The sequence below is a fragment of the Micropterus salmoides genome, unplaced genomic scaffold (assembly GCF_014851395.1).
Source record: "Micropterus salmoides isolate LMB-PRFRI ecotype aquatic unplaced genomic scaffold, ASM1485139v1 Ms_hic_scaffold_21, whole genome shotgun sequence".
Classification (NCBI taxonomy): domain Eukaryota; kingdom Metazoa; phylum Chordata; class Actinopteri; order Centrarchiformes; family Centrarchidae; genus Micropterus; species Micropterus salmoides.
The window spans coordinates 5,919,826-5,939,719 of NW_024041262.1; the positions used below are offsets into that span (position 1 = coordinate 5,919,826).

At 42.5% G+C, this 19,894-nt stretch overlaps 3 protein-coding genes across 3 annotated transcripts; 2 read left to right on the forward strand and 1 right to left on the reverse strand.

Annotated features, from left to right (window-relative positions):
* The first annotated feature begins 704 nt into the window (after positions 1-704).
* wbp2 (WW domain binding protein 2) lies at positions 705-7,529 on the forward strand. The gene is made up of 8 exons (XM_038735451.1): positions 705-927; positions 2,016-2,124; positions 2,315-2,450; positions 2,551-2,643; positions 2,769-2,915; positions 3,027-3,149; positions 4,644-4,720; positions 6,191-7,529. Exons 1-8 carry the CDS (start codon positions 869-871, stop codon positions 6,236-6,238), a joined length of 792 nt encoding a protein of 263 aa, XP_038591379.1. The 5' UTR covers positions 705-868; the 3' UTR covers positions 6,239-7,529.
* trim65 (tripartite motif containing 65) lies at positions 7,474-15,796 on the reverse strand. Its single transcript, XM_038735449.1, has 8 exons — positions 15,714-15,796; positions 14,791-15,238; positions 14,539-14,634; positions 13,987-14,217; positions 12,584-12,752; positions 12,383-12,472; positions 12,008-12,225; positions 7,474-10,926 (listed from the first exon to the last, which is right to left on the reverse strand). The coding sequence occupies exons 2-8, from the start codon at positions 15,211-15,213 to the stop codon at positions 10,618-10,620; spliced, it is 1,536 nt and encodes a 511-aa protein (XP_038591377.1). The 5' UTR covers positions 15,214-15,238; positions 15,714-15,796; the 3' UTR covers positions 7,474-10,617.
* A 357-nt stretch (positions 15,797-16,153) lies between these two features.
* Positions 16,154-19,228, forward strand: mrpl38 (mitochondrial ribosomal protein L38). Its single transcript, XM_038735450.1, has 9 exons — positions 16,154-16,282; positions 17,011-17,199; positions 17,341-17,472; positions 17,569-17,771; positions 17,919-17,991; positions 18,103-18,148; positions 18,419-18,577; positions 18,766-18,902; positions 19,059-19,228. Exons 1-9 carry the CDS (start codon positions 16,198-16,200, stop codon positions 19,193-19,195), a joined length of 1,161 nt encoding a protein of 386 aa, XP_038591378.1. The 5' UTR covers positions 16,154-16,197; the 3' UTR covers positions 19,196-19,228.
* Positions 19,229-19,894: the final 666 nt, after the last annotated feature.

Consider the following 19,894-nt stretch of genomic DNA (forward strand, 5'->3'; position numbering starts at 1 on the left):
ACGTAAACAGGATATTTGAAATGAACACATTTGAAAAGAAACTGGTACCAGCTGTCGTCTAATATATTTTAGAGAGAAAGCTGTACATTGTACATTACGCAGTGGTGAGCCTGAAAGTGACAACTGACGGTAAATCTGCATAAACTGTTAAATATGACATCAACTTTTGCCAGCTCAGTTTTTTGAAGCATTTTGATACACAATGTCTCCATAGACAAGGACGGGCAATAACAACTGTGATAGCAGCCTCTTTTTTAGATGCATGGTGAAACAGTTCTTTGATCTGTGCAAAACATCAATAGAACAGCAATTCTTTAGTAGTAGTAGTAGTAATAACAACTCTGCTTAATTGGCCATATCTGTGTCTGTAAAATGTTAGCATCTGTCCAAAAAATGTGTGCATATTTTAGGAAAGATGGCAAAATAGTTTCCTTTTTCTGATCCACAAAAAAAAACGACTTAACTATTCAGTGTCCTACCAAACTTTTCCAGGTAGGCTATATGGATAATAACTTTTGATGCAGTCTATGAATAATACCCGTATATTCGGAATAGAACCTTCGGGAAACTTCTCTTACTTTATTGTTTACCTTGTCCCCATTCAATCATATCCAAGTGTGACCCTTTAATATTTCTAACACACAAATCTCCTTATTTCAATACACACGTCCTAAGGTTGCGTGACGTCACGTTGTGGGCGTGTCACGCGTACGGCGGAAGAGCAGGTGCAACACAAACCACCAAACCCACCAGCGGCATCATCATCATCACAACAACCGTTGCGGACAGGCCTGCAGATCCTTTTTCTGCCAGAGGAACACAACCTTGTACCTTTTTTTAGCTGTCGAGAGTCTGTAGGCACGTCGACATGACTCTGAACCAGAACCACTCTGAGTCCGGCGGAGTCATCGTCAACAACAGTGAGAGGTAACAGTACAGAGTGCAACGGGCTAGCTAGCAGGCGGACAAGTTTTTAGGCTCTCTCTGGGGAGGACGTCACACCAAACTCACTGAAAAAGGAAGACAGAAAATGTGCCTCTGCTAACTGGTGATTTACTTTATTACCAGGAGCACTGGCAACATTTCTGACTGGTAACGTTACACGGAGCTAACTAACGCTAACTTAATGACAAAACATATTGCGAGCACCGTGAAGCAGTCATATTATACTCGTCATTTTATTTGAACAAATAAGCCAAATTGTAAAGTGGCTCATAATCATTGCAAAACGACACTAAATGTATACATAAATGCTAGTAGGCAAACAAGGCTACATTAGTTATAACGCCATGTTTCTGAATGGAATAGTCGCGTTGCAGTTTACGGAACCGGGTCCCGGACTCGCAGCCCAAACATGGCCTTCAACCTGTTATATCACCACTGCAGTCAACCGTAGCGGGCTTCACATGTGGTTACATAAATGTTTACAAATGTGATATTCAAACAGATGTATCGAGGTTAAAACTGTATTTAATCACATTGCAAGAGTAACTTAGCATTGCAAGAGTAACTTAGCATTCATTGCAATGCCGTGCTGCTACATTGCTTACTGTCCGCACCATCTGCTCTCTGGCCTGCTCTGTAATGAAAGGTTTGTTTTGTTTAGTCACATCCAGACCAAGTCACCACAGTTTCATGAATTAACATGAGTGGCAGCTTCTTCTAGAACACACTGGAGTGTAACGATAAACAACAACCCATTACAGCTCACCAGAACCACTAGTAAGCTCTGACATGTATAAGCCTAATCCTTTTATCATAGTACTATTTACTGAAAGCAAGGGATGGGCCATTTTTAGTAACTGGACAGTTGCACAATAACCCAGTGATCTCATTTCAAGCTGTCAGGTCATATATTATGAAAGTGGGGTTTGAATCAAACAAAACGCTGTTGATATTTAGTTTTACACAATATGTCATAAAATTATTGTTTCATCATCAAATTGTGATTTCCACTGATCAGCAGTTACTTTGCTTAACCAGTGGTTGTTTCTTGTGTCTATTTCTGTCACCAGTCTGTTGATGAACTATGATAACGTGGAGCTGGTTTTCTGTGATGCGGACAGTCTCCCTGAAGCCTTCAGAAAGAGCAAAAAGGGCAGCATCTACCTAACTCCATACAGGGTGAGAGACAAGACCCACATATTGTCATTTACCCACAGCCTCATGTTACTGAATGCATACTGCACAACCTGCAGACCTCTGATTCCTCTAAGTAGTATTAGGTATTACACGGTAGTAGGGAAACATGGACACAGCGTTCCGACGTCATGTGAGTGATGCGATGATGTTAATTGCTGCTGTGTTCTCCCAGGTGATCTTTCTGACTAAAGGCCGGGATGCACTGCAGTCCTTCATGATGCCCTTCTACCTGATGAAGAGCTGCGAGGTCAAACAACCTGTATTGGGAGCCAATTACATCAAGGGCACTGTCAACGCGGAGCCTGGAGGTAGGTAGATATGTGTGTGAGGTGCATACAGTATGTGTCTGTCAGTTTGTTCAGCACACAGTAACTGCATGGATTCCTCTTTGTGTTGTCTCTCTTCCAGGTGGCTGGGAGGGCAGTGCTACGTTCAAGCTCATCTTTGCTGCTGGAGGAGCTATAGAGTTTGGCCAGTACATGCTGCAGGTTGCAGCTCAGGGTGCGGTTAAAAAGCAACACTCACAGTATTATGAAATTCTTGCTACAGGACAGACTACTGTTTGGCTGATTGCCCTCTATAGTTTCTTTATATTTTGGCATGTCCCCTTGCTTTTCATCTTGCAGCGTCAAGAGGTCAGCCAGTGACTTCTGGGTTTGGTGGATGCCCCTATATGGCCAACGGCGCCTACTCTTACCCCCCTCCCCCTGCTAACGGGATGTACCCTGCTGGTCCTCCGCCCGGCTACTCTTTCACCAACCCTCCTCCACCAGGTAATAATTGCCACCGTTGTCATTATCACCTTGATTTCTTGCTACAAATCCCCTTTAGGTCTTGAAGTAATCTTCTGGAGTAATTGTCAACTCTGTGCTCCTGCTGTCCAGATGGATTCTACCCCAGCCCTCCAGCGTTTGATGCCTCTGCCGCCTACATACCTCCGCCTCCTTATTCTGCTCCTCTGGGCCAGCAGCCCCCACATGACCCAGACCTCCCCTCCTCAGCAGCAGGTGAGTCTGGCAAAGAGGCTCTGACTGATTTGAAACTGGGTGGTTGTATCTCAGGTTCACTCCAGGTGTAAATAAAAATGAAAAAGTAAAGACAGTGATGGCTCAGAGTTTCGTTAGGAAGCTCACCTTAGCGACAGATTTGCCTTTAGCAATTAGAATCACTAGTATTTTTTGGTATATAATAAAAAAATAAATTAAATTATAATAAAAATTTAACTTGTTCTATAAAATAGTGACAATCGCATCACAACACATAAAACCAACACGATGTCTTCAGATTCTTTGTATATTAAGTTTGTTATTGTACAAGGCAAGCAGTTTAGAAGCTGGGTCTATAGACTTAAACAATTAATTGGTTACCAAAATAGTGGCCGGCGTCCTTCGGGTTGTCCGTCCCATTCGTGTGAATGTGATATCTCAGGAACTTTAAATGCAAATCCACATGGACTCAAGGATGAACTGATTTAGAATGTAGTTGTCAATGGACACTGTGACCTCACAAAAGACATTTTTTGCCATAAGTCAATAATTGAACCGAAATTTAACAGTTGGTCGGTCATTGAATAGGTGACGCAATGTGACTTCGAAATAGGTCTTTAGCCATAACTTAGGAATGAAATGGGGCAATTCACACACATGCTGACTGTGTCAACGCAATGAGTAAACAATAATTAGCACAGTACGGGCTTTCCTTCCATCTCGGCCATGCTGCCTTTCACTTCCTGAATTTCGAGCGTCATCAAAATCACACGGCCGGACCTAGCTAATCGTGATCCTGTGAGTGACTTTTACCTACAGCTCATAAGAGAGGCTTCGCTAATAAAAAGGGCGGGAGGGAAAAAAAGCACCACATTTTGTGCAGCTCTACTCTGTAAGAATATAGAGCAAGAGTATGTTCACTGGAATCATACATTCATTATGTTCATATTATATACACTTTACACCTTATTATGCAATTAATTCCAAGTATTCACTACATATATTCCAGACAGACATGGATGTAAACTACAACCTGAGGCATAGAACCGCGGGGTGGTAATTCTAGTTGTGTAATGTTACCAGTGGAACACCGTTAGTTGCATTGAGTATAAGAAATAATTTACTCCATCCCCTGAGGAAGATGAAGATGTGGTTGAAAACAGAAAAGGGTAGTACAGTAAGTGGACCTTTTTTAAGGTATGTCTTTTTTTGTCAAATTCTCATTAATATCTTAGCATTGATTTAACCATATCACCTCGACCTACTAACAAATCCTTAGTATTAGCTGGTTAACAACATTTCACTCCACATTGTCTGTCATCAATTTTATTAATTCAAGCCGCAGCGTAATGCCTCCCTAATTTTTCCTACATTCCCTTTTCCCCTCCTTATTACAGCACATTTTGTAACTCAGGCTTGATAAGCCTCAGTCATCTCACATATCCAAGGGATTAAGTGTAAGACCATGTTTAATTAATGTCCCCCTCCCTCTCTCACTCCCCGTGTCGTTCCCAGCGGAGGCCAAAGCAGCCGAGGCAGCAGCGAGCGCCAGCTGTGCCACACTGCCTCCTACACATGTGTACCTGCCACAGGTGAGCTGCCCTCCATCACTCACATCTGATGTTGAACTTATTGATCCACTAGGTTGTGCCAGTGTGAGCAGACTGTGGGTGTCACCCGACTTTTGTGCAGTAGCTGTTGAATTGCCACTTGTGCCCTTATGGAAACATCTGCATTTGTTTGTTTGATGTTTTTCTCCGCTCACTTATTTAGGGTTTCCTTGAATTTGTCACCCGACTATATGTAGCTAGTATCAATATTGCTTCTAGTGCTTTTGTCAATTTAAAAGGCACCAAAGAGAAGCAGGCTTCACTTCTTTCCAAATATTTTACATCAAGCTCTTTAGGAGTTCTTTCTTTAAGAGCACAGTTTTTTAGGGGGATTAATTTGCACCTAATTGAAGTTATATTTCAAGCAAAAATGCCAAACATTCGCAGGTTCAAGCTCAAATATGAGAATATATAATAGTATATACTTAATACTGTTTGGTAGGCCTGTCACAATAATTACATTATCGAAGTATCATACAATATATGAAAACTGCTCTCCACAGCCCCAGTGTGGGAACATTTTGGGTTTAAGCTGAATGAGAGAGGAGAACCCGTTAATGTAAACGAGCTGGTATGTTGACTTTGTTTAAAAACAGTGGCAACTAAAAGCAGCAATACAACTAAATGTGCCAAAATTTTAAGCATATTTAATGCAGTTGTTAAGAGCCCATTGTCCCATTTTATTTTTTGTTCTTGTTCATGTGGTTTATTATTATTTATTTATTTGATTTGATTTGTTATTTAGATATTTTAATATTATTTTCAAATCTGAATATTCTCATGAATAAAAAGTTACCTGCATTTTCATTTGCATTAAATGATCTTAAAATGACTATCATTTATCGCAATTATTTCTGGCATAATAATGATAATATATTGTGACAGGCATACCGTGGGATATTTGTTGGATAACAGTAGAAAACGGGGAGAGAGATAGGCGGCGCATGCAGCAAAGGGACGCATGCAGGACTTGAACCCTGGTCGCAGCACTAAGGACTCATGAAGCAAGCCTTGTACACGGGTGGTTGCTCAACCAAGTGAGCTAACCACACTCTGGGATTTGTACTTTTCCTCAGATAAAACAAGCAGTTTGAAGACATCTCTTACTCAATCAAGAAAATTGATTGCTGGACAATAAATGATCTTTGACACAGTCCATAGAAACAGCAGAGTACAGAGCCCTCCCTACCTACTGACACGTTAGCTTGGCAGAACAAGCATGGCTGATATTTCTGTAGTCTTGTCCTTTGTCATGGTGCAAAAATGTGTTGAACTAATGCGGGAGAACTGTCTTTAAATTTGTGTCGCAGTAGATGTGAAGGCCTTTTGATGAAGCAGTAGGTTTTCATAGCGTCTGTGACACGCTCTGTGTAAAAAGGGCCTTGCACATGCTCAGAATGGATCGCTGTACAGTCCTGACGTCTCAAACACCTCTCTCTCCACTCTCCATAGGACAAGCCTCCTCCCTACTCCCCTCCAGAAGACAAGAAGAACCAGTAGACGTGCTCGATCTCCCCCTCATTCATGTGTCTCCCATAATCTCTCTCCTACTGGATCACCTCGTTTCTCATTCCATTAACTGGACATCAGGAAGGCCAAAGTTTTCCTTTTTAAGTCATTCCTTTTAGTTTCACCTTTTTCCTCATTCCATCGCTTTCCCTCCTCAGCGTATACCTTTTACATTCCCTTCATTGATTCATATGATGTAATCAGCTTCATTCTCTTCAGAAGCACTTTTACTTGATGGATATTAGTAGCGATCTTTGAGAGGAACAAGATTTTTCAGGACAAAATTGCTTTTTTTCCCAGTGTAGTGACAACCTGACCAGCTACTTTAGCATCCATTGCAGGCGTCCCAAGGATGATACCGCCACCTAAACTTTAAATTCAGCTAGGTTGCTCACTAAATCTGATGGTGTTAATTACTTTGCTAATCTATTCAGAGACAAGCTGAATGCAGTTATTTATTTTTCTATTATTTGTGTGTACAGGCCTTGAATATGTAGACGTTTAAAAATGAGATATTTTCTCAAGAACACTAACCTAGAAGGGGGGTGAAACAAGAAGCTTTTGTAGAGGGCAGACTGCAGGGTGGTCCCGGTCTGTTTTGACATGTTTTCATGGATGAGAGGACCACAAAGATTAAGAGCCACGTCGAGCCCCAGCAGTGAGTCCCTGATCCTAGATTAGAGCAGAGTGAGGGCGACCGGGGCCTGTAGGGACGTGCTGCCAGGAGGGATTATCTTTATAATGTACTAGAGAAGAGCAGTCGCCCAGTGATGTCACTTCCTGTTTTGTCATACCTCTGAACATTCGAGAATACACACGGTCAGACTCCGCCGCCAGCCTGCTTCACCTTTCATTCTTCTAACGTACATTTCAAACATTATAGAAACAAACAAGACCATTAGAGGATTTTCTCACTGTTTCTATTTTCTGTGGTCGTGATCTTAACTCTCCAGTTTGAGGTCAGTCTTTGCATCTGATCCGAGCACCTCAGTATCTGAGCCTGTACTCTTCCTTCCTTTTATGGTCACTAATCTATAAACTGTATCTGTGGCACATCCGTGGCTGATTCTTTGCACTTTCAGAATGCTATGCATCGGGCTCCTATTTGCTCTGTCATGGCTGTGTGTATAATAATAACAACAATAATAAAGCTCTGTATTTATTTCAAACTAATTTATTGAATAATTCATGTAAAATGGCTCAAGTAAGAAAAACAAAGCACGATCTTAACTAATGCATGTATGCATTGGATTGGATTTTATTAAATGGATCTTGATTCATGTGAAACAGAACTGTCGGTCTTTATTTCTATACTATTTCACACATGATGGGTATTCCACTTTGACCACTGCATAGTGTGTTCGCATACTTAACATCAGCATATTCCAGAGTCAGCAGGAGGGGGTTACATTTTACATCATTATGCCAACACAGCCTGGAAATGTGCTTTTCCCTTCTCAGTCAGTAGTCCTCGTCTGCACGTTCGGACAACTTGTGCAAATCCACAGCAGTTTCCCAAAGACTGATGCATGATGCCCTGAGCCTGGAGTACCTCAACACTCCAAAGGTTACAGCTATGCCTTTGAAGTGCTCATGATTTAAAAAAAATAAAAGAAAATGGCCAAAAGCCCATTAAAAACATTTGTACAGTACAGCAGATTCCATCACAGGTTTAAGACTGTACAGGCAGGGCGATTTCTTTGTGCATTCTTGCTTAGGTCCCATGGTGATAATGGCGTTCCATTTTCAGTAGTAATGAGCAACCCACGATTTTGTTTCACCTGCATTGCTTATTGTACAACAGGGGGTGGGTACTTTTAACAGGACAATATATTTTTTGAATTGTAATCAGACTATCCTGTAGTGCCTTATTGTCCTGTACGCATCACGTGATTAACTGGCTCCCACTTTCCTTTGGACTGATTTCTAACCAGAGATAAGAACTTGTTTAAGGAGGGGGGAAAAATCGGAGAAATAGGGAGAGGTTTGTGCACACGTGAACAGTACTGTTAGTTTTTCTTCTGTAGGCCTCTTCTTGAACTTAAAATTTCAGAATTCAAGTATAACCAGGAGAACTGCCAGATTTTCAGACAGCATGGCCAATATTGTAAAGTTATGTGTTAGCACTTCCTCAACAAATGCCTTGTTTTTGCAATGCTTATAGCAAAAAGGCCGTGGTAAATTAGAGGCTCTGATCCCAAGAGGAAACCTGGGAAATTCCTTGTTGGCTTTCTTGCTGAGAGACCATGTCTGTATGCCTAATGGTTCGCTTAGCTTAGAATAAAGACTGGAAACAGCTAATCTGTTTCTGTCCAAAGGTAACACAAGCCATCAACCAGTACCTCTGAAGAAACTCTTCCATCTAAATCCACAGAGGATGGCATCTCCACTGCCCTCCACTCAGCCCTCACACACCTTGAGAAAAACCAACAGCTACATCAGAATGCTGTTTGTGGATTTCAGCTCAGCATTCAACACAATCTCCCCACGAAGCCGATCGGCAAACTCTGGGCTTGAGTACCACGCTCTGCAACTGAATATTGGACTTCCTCACAAACAGACCCCCAGACAGTTTGGATTGGCACACTCACCTCCTCCACTTAGTGTTCAACACGGGAGCCCCCCCCAGGGCCGTGTGCTCAGCCCCCTCCTGTTCACGCTGTACACCCACGACTGCATCCCCCGACATGAAGAGAACTCTGTTGTGAAGTTTGTAGACGACACCACCGTCATCGGCCGGATTTCAAACAACGATGAGACTTCATATCGGGAGGAAATTGATAATCTTGCAGAGTGGTGCTCAGAGAACAACCTACTGCTCAACATCAGCAAAACCAAGGAGCTGATGGTTGACTTTAGGAAAAAGGAGGTAAAGACACACACTCCTGTCTACATCAGTGGTGCTGAGGTGGAGCAGGTGAACAGTTTCAGGTTCCTGGGAATCAGCATCACAGAGAATCTGACATGGTCGTCTCACATCTCCAGGTTGGTGAAGAAAGCTCAGAAACAACTGAATTCCTTGAGAAAGAAGGCCAAATTCCTGTGCCAAGTTCTTGTGAGCTTTTACAGAAGAGAAATAGAAAGCATCCTGACTGGAAACATCACACACTGGCATGGGATGTGCAGCGGGTAATTAAAACTGCTGTGCTGTCGTACCACAAGATTAAAGAGCAGCTTCTTCCCCAGGGCTGTGAGACTCTAACTAATTCATCCTCAACACTGCACCATGCACAGTAGTTTATTTCCTGTTTAAAATGTTTAAATTTTTGTATCTAACATTTGCTTTGTGAGTATCACAAAGGGAACAGACAAACTTCATCTCATTATACAACCCTGTTGTGATATGAGAACCTTAATCTGTGCAAAACTCACATTGTAAAAAGACAGGTTGTGGTTTTATGGGACGTGTGCTCAACAATTTTTTAGAGCAGTGACTTCCTGGAGTCTCCACTGCTGTTTCTGTATGTTTCGAGTCTTTCACTAAGCTAACCAACTCCTGGCTGTAGCTTCTTATGTAACCTACAGACACAAAAGTGGTATTGACCATCTAACTCCCAGCAAGAAAGCAGATCTCCCAAAAATTATTTCTAACTACTTCTTCAAAAACAGACTAGAGTCGCACAGTGAAATCTGATCTGATGTGCTACTCAAGTTGGCAGCGCACACCGTCTCCCTTTTTTAGGTTGTGTATTTCTAAAACCAACCAAATTGTACTTATTTAACACTTGGGGGGGTTATGGAAACTAGCGCAGGTGTAGTCAGTTTAGTTGTAGTTCAGCACTCTTACAGCGACACCATGGATAACCTGATACCACTGTACTGCTCCTCAGAAGCTCTGCTTTCTAACTAATCACTCAGTGTACAACAGCGTGACCTCAGCATGCATGTGGATTTCATGACGAGTTAGAAATGCATCTTGCCTTGCAGCAGATCAAGGAAACTAATTTTTGTGTAGTGAAAGTACAATTAGTCTGACGTACTGAGTTTCTGGAGATTGGTCTGCTCCTACCTGAAAGCAGACATCTATCTAAAACTGAAGGTTATTTCACAAATACTTTGAAGAAAAGCAAAACAAACCAGAAGTAAGTAGCGCTGTCCTTAAACTAGAGCCTTTAGGACCAGAGTTTGTAACCTTCTTTAGCTATGTTATTGTCATGTAGTAAGTGTGAATAAGCTAAAGCCAGGGGGCCAATTTTGGGGAGGGAACGTCCATCACAGCTACTTCTTCTGCTTAAATCAATGAAAGAAGGCAGTCACTGTAAATAGAAAAAAGAATTGAAATGAATATTTAAGGGGTATCCTCTATGTTTAGTCAGCTAGTGCCCGTGTTTGACAGTGCTTCTTATTACTGAGCTTCCTTGTGAGTCAGCTCATGTAGAGCAGAGGGTGATGCTGACCCCCTCTCCTATCCAGCAGGCGGGGAACAGCTCCTGGGTGAAGGCACAGTGGAAGGCGTGGAGCCTGGTCTGCCCGTCCCCGTAGTAGGTGAGCGTCCCCGCTTCGTAGTCCAGCAGCATGCCGATGCGGCTGTGCTGTGAGTGGCCGGCCACAGTCTCACGCCGGCCATTGTGCCAGGCGCTGAGCTGATGCTCGTCCAGCTGCAGGCTCCAGGACAATTCGTTCATACCCACCATGCACCTCTTTCCCTTCTCCTTCCTGGGGATGGTCTCGTAGGTTACCTGATCAGAAGCAGGAAGATGTGGGTGAATTGTGTGCAGCACGAAGGAAACAGTGAGGCTGTGCAGACTAACTGTAGACATTAGTGTCTTGTCTCGGTTTCGGACATTGAGGACACAGGATTTTATTTCAAGACCAGTCAAGACCATAACTCTGGGAAAATCAATAAATTGCTTTTGCATTGTCTGATTTATTTGTTAAAATCCTAACTTTGATTGGATATAAAACGTATTGCTTCAAATGCAACAAATAATCCTAATTAAAAATGTGTTACCGTTAACGGCTGTCACCCCTACCAGCCATGGTAAGCAGCAAAAGGAGTGTTGAATAAAGATGGTTAAGTTGATTTCAGCTCTTAGTGTTTGTATGTGGGTGTTTTAATGGGAATGTGGATCTTTCAGATCAATTTGAGAAGCACCTATGATCTCGTTCCACATATTGTTGTGTTTGTCATGTAATGTGGGGAACTGGTCTTGGTCTTGACTCAGTCTCAGCCCCTAAAAGTCTTGGTCTCGTCTCTGTCTCGATAAACTCTGGTCTTAGTCTTGACTTGGTCTCGGTTTGGGCGGTCTTGACTACAACACTAGTAGACATTAAAAGGTCGAAAAGGGCAGGCGTGAGCTACACAAATCCTGACACCGGTGCCGCTAGAGGAAAAGTCTGGGCATCCCCAAAGTTATTAAGATCATATAACTGAGGACCATGCATGTCTGCACAAAACGTCATAGCAATTCGTCTGGTCGTTGAGATAATTCGGTCTGGACAAAGTGGTGGACCGACTGACCACTTAAGAAATTAAGTTCTACTTTGTTATACAGCAATTCAATATCAATGAAAAAAGGTTGGTTGGTTTATCCAAAATTACCACCTAAATGGTGCCACATACTTTTTTGTAACAGTACATTTTAACTGCTGCAGTTAGAAGCTCTTTTATCTTTGATGTCTTACTTTCACCCATACAGTGTGAAGTCATGAAAAAAAAAAAGCATATTGTGATTGCTGTTCCATGTGGCTTGGCTACTTTGTCTGTCTCAACTTTATTGAACCACTCTGTGTACAAACGCAACGTGCATGTTTCTTTACCCCGAGGTAGGCCCAGGGCTTCGACACCTCCAGCTCCCAGTAGTGCTGTCCGTGGGTGAAGCCCTGAAAGCACAGAACCTGCCAAGTGTGATCGAAGCGGGCTTCATGGGCTGGGACGGGGCGTGGACCAGAGGTCAGGTGCTCCGCCCTCCGGTTCTCCTGGGACAGAGACAGGTGTGCATTGGCCGTGCGAGGGTCAAAGGTCAGAGAGCATCGGTCTGTAATGAGAAATAAAAGGATTCAGACAGATTGAAGCCAGAACTGATTATCTACACTGTTGACATGTTAAACTGTTAGCATAGCTCTTAATGTCTTTTTTGTGCCCTAGAAATACTAAAAACTAAAATGCAGTGTAAAATGTTAGATACAACTTACAAGCATTGAGGCCCTCCTTCCCACCGGGGTGGCATGGAGCAGCTGGACTGGGAACCACAGCTAGGATTGGCCTCTTATCCTGAGGAGAACCTGGAGACCAGTGATAAGCTTGAGAACACATAGCAAAGACTGGGGGAATAAACTGCTGGCAAATGAAGCTGAATTGCTACAGATGGATCATCATTCCCAGAGGTCGGTTACCGTCTTTGTCCTGACCCACAGCGGTGCTCACGGCTTTGTCCAGGTCCTCAGACACCAGCTTGGAGACTCGGGACAGGACATCTGTGACACCGTTTAATCGATCTTGAAGGGTTTGCGTTACATCTGTGGGAATGTCCTTGAAACGTGGAACTTCTATGACCATTGATTCCTGGGAAGAGACATGCATTTGAAAGAAGATCTTGATGCTTTGGAGGCTGAGTTTGATGAACCAAGTTAAGTGCATGTGGTGTGATTGATAACCACAGGAAGTAGAGGTGTTGTGGGAGCTGCAGCGTGCATATGGCCAGAATATGGAGACACAAAACAAAATGTTATCTTTTGATCACGATGATAATTCTCAGGTTACAAGTGTATGAACTACACTGCAGACTTGAGTCTCTGTTAACATAGCATTAGTGATTACTGTATGATATTGAACTGTAATTCTAATATTATTTCCTCTTATGTTTGTAAATGGGCTGTGCAAAACAATAGATTTACCTCTTGTATACTTACCTCTGTATAATGCAGTCCAGGTCAACACCACTACAACCTGATTAATAAATATTATCTTTATCATATTCTCTTTCAAAAGGTAGAACTTTAGGCTGAGTTGAGTTGTTCTGTGTATGATGTCATGACCTCCACATTGCAAATATCCCCTACAGAAACATGCAGTCAAAGTTACAAAAAACTAATTCCCTTCATTTCACGAGCGCTTTTCAAAGATTCAAAGACGTCATCATCAAAGTTTTGTGTCATTTAGCAGTTTGCAGTCTTTAAACAGAAACGATGTATAATCCTGCTTTTGCTGCCATCTAGCAGTGGAAATATTCACCATGCTGAAAGCTATATTCCCACTGTTGGTTGTGGTGAGAAGTGCAAAGTGCACACACAGAGGTCTGCACAATTGTGCTTTTAACTGTGTTACAGAGCACCTACAGCACAAGCCAGAGCACAATCGATCCTTTTCCAGACATCTGACTGTTTCTTTATTTGAGTGTGGAACTCAATTTGGTGGAACTGAATCCCAGCAGAAGGTAAATTGGTTCGCACTCAGAGCCTTTGTGCCTTTTACTTTTCTGTGTGCAAACCAATTTACCTTTAACTGGAATTGCAGATTTTAACTTTTAACTAAACAAGTGTAAGTGCGGAAATTCTCCACAATGGAATACCGTGTTACTGTTAAGTCCGTTGTTTGAAACCTTACTCCAGGAAAGTTAAAACACTAAGCTGGCTCTCGATTTCCAGAATGTGTAAACTCCAAGCCATGAGACGTATCATGTCTCTAATGGTGAGAGAGACAATACATAATTTGTAGAATGAGCTATACTCTATTCCCAAAATGTTTAGATCACAGAACAGAAGTTGTAGTGTTACATTACAGTCCCAGGGGTACACACCTTAATGAGCTCTGTATCAGAGAGGGTATGTACAGCTGCTATCTGTTCCTGGCTCTCTCTGAGTCTTTGAGCTCGCTCCTCAAGTTCAGCTAGCCGCGCCTCCGCCTCTCTGACGGCAGCGTCTGACTGCTCCTCAATGAAGAGCTCTGTAGCCTCCTGCTTCTCAGCCAGTATTTTTATCAGGGTGGAGAACTTGACATTGACCCAGGTGGAAGTCTGCTGAAGAGCCACCTGTTGATGGAAAATGCACAATCATAAGCCTGCTGTTTTTTGTCTACATTCTCAAATAACATCAAGATTCATTGTTTTCTGGGCTGCAGCTTTGTCAGTTAAGACCTGAACATATTCATGCAAATGCATTTTAAGTTTTGTGGGTGTTCGAGGAGGATAATCAATTGCCTGATTTCCATTAAAATTGGCTTTAACAGTAAGACAGCTGCAGGAAGTGCTGAGTTGTACTAATGTGGTTCGCCACCGAGAGTTAACAGTACTTAACTGGCTACAACATAGTATGGGATGACTAAGCTTTCACATCTTACACTAGGAGTTTACCTTAGCTTGACTGATATTCTCAGCCAAGTCATTTATACTTTTCTGTGTCTCTTCAGCGAGTTTCCCCACCTCCTTACTCTTCCTTTCCAGCAGCAGCTGTAAAGAAAACACATCAAACTGAGACCGTAGGCTTCATGTAGTCACAATCACAATCACCTTTAATGCTGGAGCAAGGTGGCAGTGTTAGAACTGAACTGACAATCTGTGTCACACTCCCAGCTAAGATGCTGTGGTGGCACTGTGTTACTATACCTGTTGATTTTCCCTTTCTGCCTCCAACAAGACCTTTTCATGGTTCAAGCATTCAGAGATGCCACACTCGCAGCACACAGACATTTTGTCCTGCCTGCAGTAATAAACCAGAGGCTTTTTGTGCCGATCACACAGCAGCATGGCTCTCGCCCCTTCGCTTCCCCTCATGAGCGACTCTCTGCAGGAGGCGCCGGTGCTGCTTGCAGCCTCAGTCAGGACTGACAGGGACACATTACGCTTGAGAACGGGCCTGGCGGTAAACTTCTCATTGCAGATGGGGCACTGAGGTCCGATATCAGACTTGCTCTTGGTGTCCCAGTGAATGGTGATGCATACTTGACAGAAGGTGTGACCGCAGGGGATGGTTACAGGGATTCGGAAACGCTCCAGGCATATGACACAGGTCAGGTTTGAATTCTCCATCTCTGAAGAAAGAGCAGACACCTCTCTGAAAGAAAGAAGGAAAAGGTCATGACATGATAGATCTCTAACATATTAGTATATCATATCTGTAACGTTACCATATAATGACAGTAATGTAGTTTACTGCCTAACCTCTCTGTACTAAGAGGTTAATTTCACATATCAAGCCCTTTGTATAGAAACAGTTTCTCAGAATGGCAGAAAAACCTTCCTGTCCCTTTCTGTTAGTGCCAGGTATCAGACTGGGAAACAGCAAACCCACGGCCAAGCATCAATACAAGGCTCGTTGGCTACCACACATTAACTTAACCAAGTGGAAGGGAAAGCTAACGTTAGCTAACGCTAGCCTGGTGGTATCAAGTCAGTTCACGATAGCTAGGGCTCTTAGGGACAAGTAAGGGTTAAAATATTAAAACAGTATGGTGACTGAACTGAATTTTAGCGCACATTTTCACTCACCGCCTAGCTGTAACACAAAAAGACTCAATATTAATTCTTACCACTTCTACAGATACATTCGTGCACAGCATCTGTGTGGATCCCGTCAGACGAAGGGTCCCTGATGACGACAGACGCAAAGGTGATGCCTTCACGTGCTGTTGGGGGAAAACGTAAACGCACAAACGACTCAACGGTACACGTTACTAGCGTGTATTACACGCTAACACATGTGACAGGTTCACAGTGTTACAGTGTTACATTAAATCTGCAATAATTTTCACTCTCTGTCGCTACATTGTAACATTACAACTAATCGCGTTTGGTTTAACAATCATTTAAAATGACGATAAACGTGTGCTAAAATTTCTTAAAAATAATAATTAAAGAAATCTGATTATACCATGAAAGTTACCTTGATACATGTTGTCGTCAGCACTGCAGATGTAAATAAGTTAAACATAAGTTGCAAGGATAAGATTTGCTCCTCTCGGGCCACCGTATTTACATAAAAAGAAGAAAAAAAGAGCCAACATTCATTCCAAGATGGCGCTGCGCACGGTTTGCGCCGCTGCCTTGCGAAGTGGGACAGATTTAGGGGTCAATAATGCGAGGACATTTGTCAAAACAGGTATTGTAACGATATTGTTAAATTATATTCTGTTTACATATAGAGTTCGCGCCCGGGCTTCAGTACATGCAATAGTGATCACGTTAGATCAGTTTGAAGCAGACTCCTGTTACATGCTCTCCTCTTCTGTGGAGAAAGACATTTTGCCACAACGTTACTCAATAGAGAAGTATGTTAATTACATGTGAATTTATTGGTCGACAAAAGGAAAATTTCTTAAGAACAATATAGGAGACCTAGCTCAAGAATAGTTACAGTGTCCGCACTGATAGATGGGGTCATTCAAATCACAAATCAGTTCCCATTGACAATAAAATGTCCCTGTATTTTGGGCATTAGTCCCCACTATTGGCTTGCGGAAACACTAGGCGAAACCAAACATGAAACGTACTGGGTGTATATTTATAAATGTGCTTAAATGAACAGGAAACATTTTAAATTCGTTTTGTATCACATTCCTTCTTGACATAAAATTATCAAATATTTGAATGGGGTTTCTCATGGATACAGGATGTGCTGTGGTAGCTTAACCAGAAAATAAATACATAATATATAATCTGATAATCTGGTCCACAATCACTGTAAATTAGCAATCTAAACAAATGAAAACCCTTGAATTAAAATGTTGCAATCTCTAAAGTGATGTATTATGGCAGGAATAAACAGACAACATGACAAAAAATGTTTTGTGTAACTAACTAACTGATGGGGACGTTTCGACATTACAGCGTTCCTCTGCAGACGGATACCTCCTTTGGGTCCAATGCCAAATGAGGAGATCGAGGTTGAAAACTTGGAGTCGTTAGAGAAGTATCGCAGCTACACTCGTTACCTCAGACAAGCGCAGGAGGCAAAGAACAGACCTGCCTGGTGGAAGACCTACAGGAGCTACGTGGAAAAAGCTGATCCAGAGCATGGTGAGAGATTAAGGGGGACGCTACTGTTGACAGGGATTCCCTTGGTGGGGTCAAAAGGGCATGGCAAAATGGTTGGTCAAGGATTTTATTTTGTGACTGTTGAAAGCGCTGCAGCATCAAAACAGTTTTGTTTTGTTGCAGGTGCGGAGCGAGTGGACATCGGGCTGCCATACTATCGCCCCGGCAGGATCAAAGAAGTGAGGGAGAGGAGGCAGGTGATGAAGGACAACAAAAGGAACGCTGAGCTGGAGAGGGCTTCTCGACTGCGCACATGTAAGCGCACATGCAGACCACACTTGAGCGTCTCATTGAAAATTTAGTTTCTCTGTGGTGGTTCGGTGGAGTAATGTTTCTCTTTTTTTCCTACAGTAAAGATCCCTCTGGATCGAGTGCAGGAAACGTGGGAGAAGAGCAGTGGTCCGTTTCATATAAAGAGACTGGCAGAACACTATGGAGTCTTCAAAGATCTCTTCCCCATGGCCTATTTTCTACCTCAAGTCTCACTTCACATCTGCTATAACCAGGACAACAGTGGCCAAGTGCATTATGGCAATCAGCTAACGCCTACTGGAGTACGTTAAAAGAATGGAAGTTTTACCATGTCCTAATCTAGCTCTGTAATTGATTTTCTAAGGTTCAAGGCCACTTAAAGTTAAACTATCTGTTTCCCTTTTCTAACACTTCATTCCCTCTCTTCCTTCTGTATCTGTATTTTTCAGGCAGCATCTGTCCCTCAGATCAGCTTTGATGCTGAGGAGGGCTCCCTGTGGACTCTTCTGCTCACCTGTCCAGGTAAGCATCAGCTTTCCCCGAGGAGGCAATGGACCACTAGATTGTAACAATCAGCAGCTCTCTACACTGCGTTTTAGGTCTACGTCTAAAAAAACTGGTCTTCTTTTTCAGATGAGCACCTTCAGGACAACGAGGCAGAATACATCCACTGGCTAGTGTGAGTACTTCAAGTCAAGTCCGTTGTGCTCTTATTTATAGAGCACATATTTAAAAAAACGCATGTTGACCAAAGTGCTTTTACAAGGACATTTAAGTACACTTAAGTCATTTTTTACTCAAATGAAACTTGAAACCTCCTAGTCACCTTTAATGAGCATTTGCATTATTATAGATTTGGATTTTTTTATGTAGGTAGAAGGAGTAGATACAGTTTTTAAATCATTTGTAAGCACTAGCCTATAACCTCAAATGACCTGGGTTTCTGTAGAGGGAACATACCAGGCGGAAAAGTGCAGGCCGGAGAGGAGCTATGTCAGTACCTGCCCCCCATACCTGCCAGAGGAACAGGCTTCCACCGCTACATATATGTCCTCTTCAAGCAGGAGGGACCCGTCAACTTCCAGGAGGATGTCAGGCCGTCGCCATGGTGAGCAATATGTCCAACATACAGACAGGAAGCTGATGCTCTTAGTATTATTTGTGTGTACAGTATGAAATATAACTAGAACCAGATATAACTAGTGTTTACTCTCTAATTGAATCTGTTTAACGTGTGTTAGTTCATGTTTGATAGAGCAACAAAGACACTAATCATGTGGTACCTCTCATCCACAGCCATTCTCTGGTGGAGCGTACGTTTAAGACGGTTGATTTCTACAGGAAGCACCAGGACAACATGACGCCTGCAGGCCTGGCCTTCTTCCAGTGCCAGTGGGATGAATCTGTCACCAACACCTTTCACAACACGCTCAGTGAGTCACACCAGTGTTCACAAACATTGTAACTAGTAACAAGTTTGGTCATTTTACAAAAACTTAAAAAAAAGACTTGCTGTGACTTTGATTTCAGAACAGACATGTACAAAGTTTGTGTGACACTTGCCCATCTGTTGTATGTTCTCCCTGCAGACATGAGGGAGCCGGTGTTTGAGTTTATCCGCCCTCCAGTGTACCACCCTCCACAGGTCAGATACCCTCATCGACAGCCCCTACGCTACCTGGACAGATACCGAGATGGAAAGGAGCACACCTATGGAATATATTGATTATGAGACACACACTCACTCACAGAGTTGGGGGAAAAAAACCCACATGTAGTTCTGTTTAGCATATTTATGTTAAAATAATAAAGCTTTTTTTCAACTGTGTTGAGATTGCATTATTTACCGCTGCCGAGGATGTTATGTTAGTCCTGTTCAAAACCAGATATTTTAAATATGTTTCAATACAATTTGGTGGAAGGTTTTAGTAAAAATACACGTGTTTAATTACTAGTGGGGATCTGGGCCTGTCTTTCTCAAACTGTCACATGTGAAATTTTGGAATTAAGGAGAAACCACTATTACACATCATTTTCTGATTACAGGTGTTGGGGAGTACTGCTGTATAAAAAAGTTGTTTAAAAGTCTTTTGTGGCTCCAGAGGGAGCTGTGTGAAGATAAATGTCCACAGAATGACTTCGGTTTGGTCTGAAGATTTAGCTTAGTGGTGTGGAGTTAGAAATATGTGAGCTCCCCAGACCTCCTTAGCCCACTCCTCAACTCTGCTTGAGGTTAACTTAGCTGCTACTAGCATTACACACACAAATCTCAAGACTGAACAGACAGCAGTTGCACTGTGGGTAATGTATAGGTGCTAGATTTTGAAGAAGAGGAATACGTGGAATTAAAAAAGACAGCATCGATATTGCTCCTTTTTGTCAAACTTTCCATCTTGCGTCCTGTAATGTCATAGGACTGCTCGGC

Coding starts and splice junctions, on each gene's coding strand:
- wbp2 (XM_038735451.1), top strand. CDS start 869: ATGACTCTGAACCAGAACCACTCTGAGTCCGGCGGAGTCATCGTCAAC. Junction 2,644..2,768: donor GCTGCAGGTTGCAGCTCAGG/GTGCGGTTAAAA, acceptor TTCATCTTGCAG/CGTCAAGAGGTCAGCCAGTG. Junction 3,150..4,643: donor CCTCCCCTCCTCAGCAGCAG/GTGAGTCTGGCA, acceptor TGTCGTTCCCAG/CGGAGGCCAAAGCAGCCGAG.
- trim65 (XM_038735449.1), bottom strand. CDS start 15,213: ATGGAGAATTCAAACCTGACCTGTGTCATATGCCTGGAGCGTTTCCGA. Junction 14,635..14,790: donor CAGAAAGGGAAAATCAACAG/GTATAGTAACAC, acceptor TTTTCTTTACAG/CTGCTGCTGGAAAGGAAGAG. Junction 12,753..13,986: donor CTGATACAGAGCTCATTAAG/GTGTGTACCCCT, acceptor GTCTCTTCCCAG/GAATCAATGGTCATAGAAGT.
- mrpl38 (XM_038735450.1), top strand. CDS start 16,198: ATGGCGCTGCGCACGGTTTGCGCCGCTGCCTTGCGAAGTGGGACAGAT. Junction 16,283..17,010: donor GAGGACATTTGTCAAAACAG/GTATTGTAACGA, acceptor TCGACATTACAG/CGTTCCTCTGCAGACGGATA. Junction 18,149..18,418: donor GAATACATCCACTGGCTAGT/GTGAGTACTTCA, acceptor GGGTTTCTGTAG/AGGGAACATACCAGGCGGAA.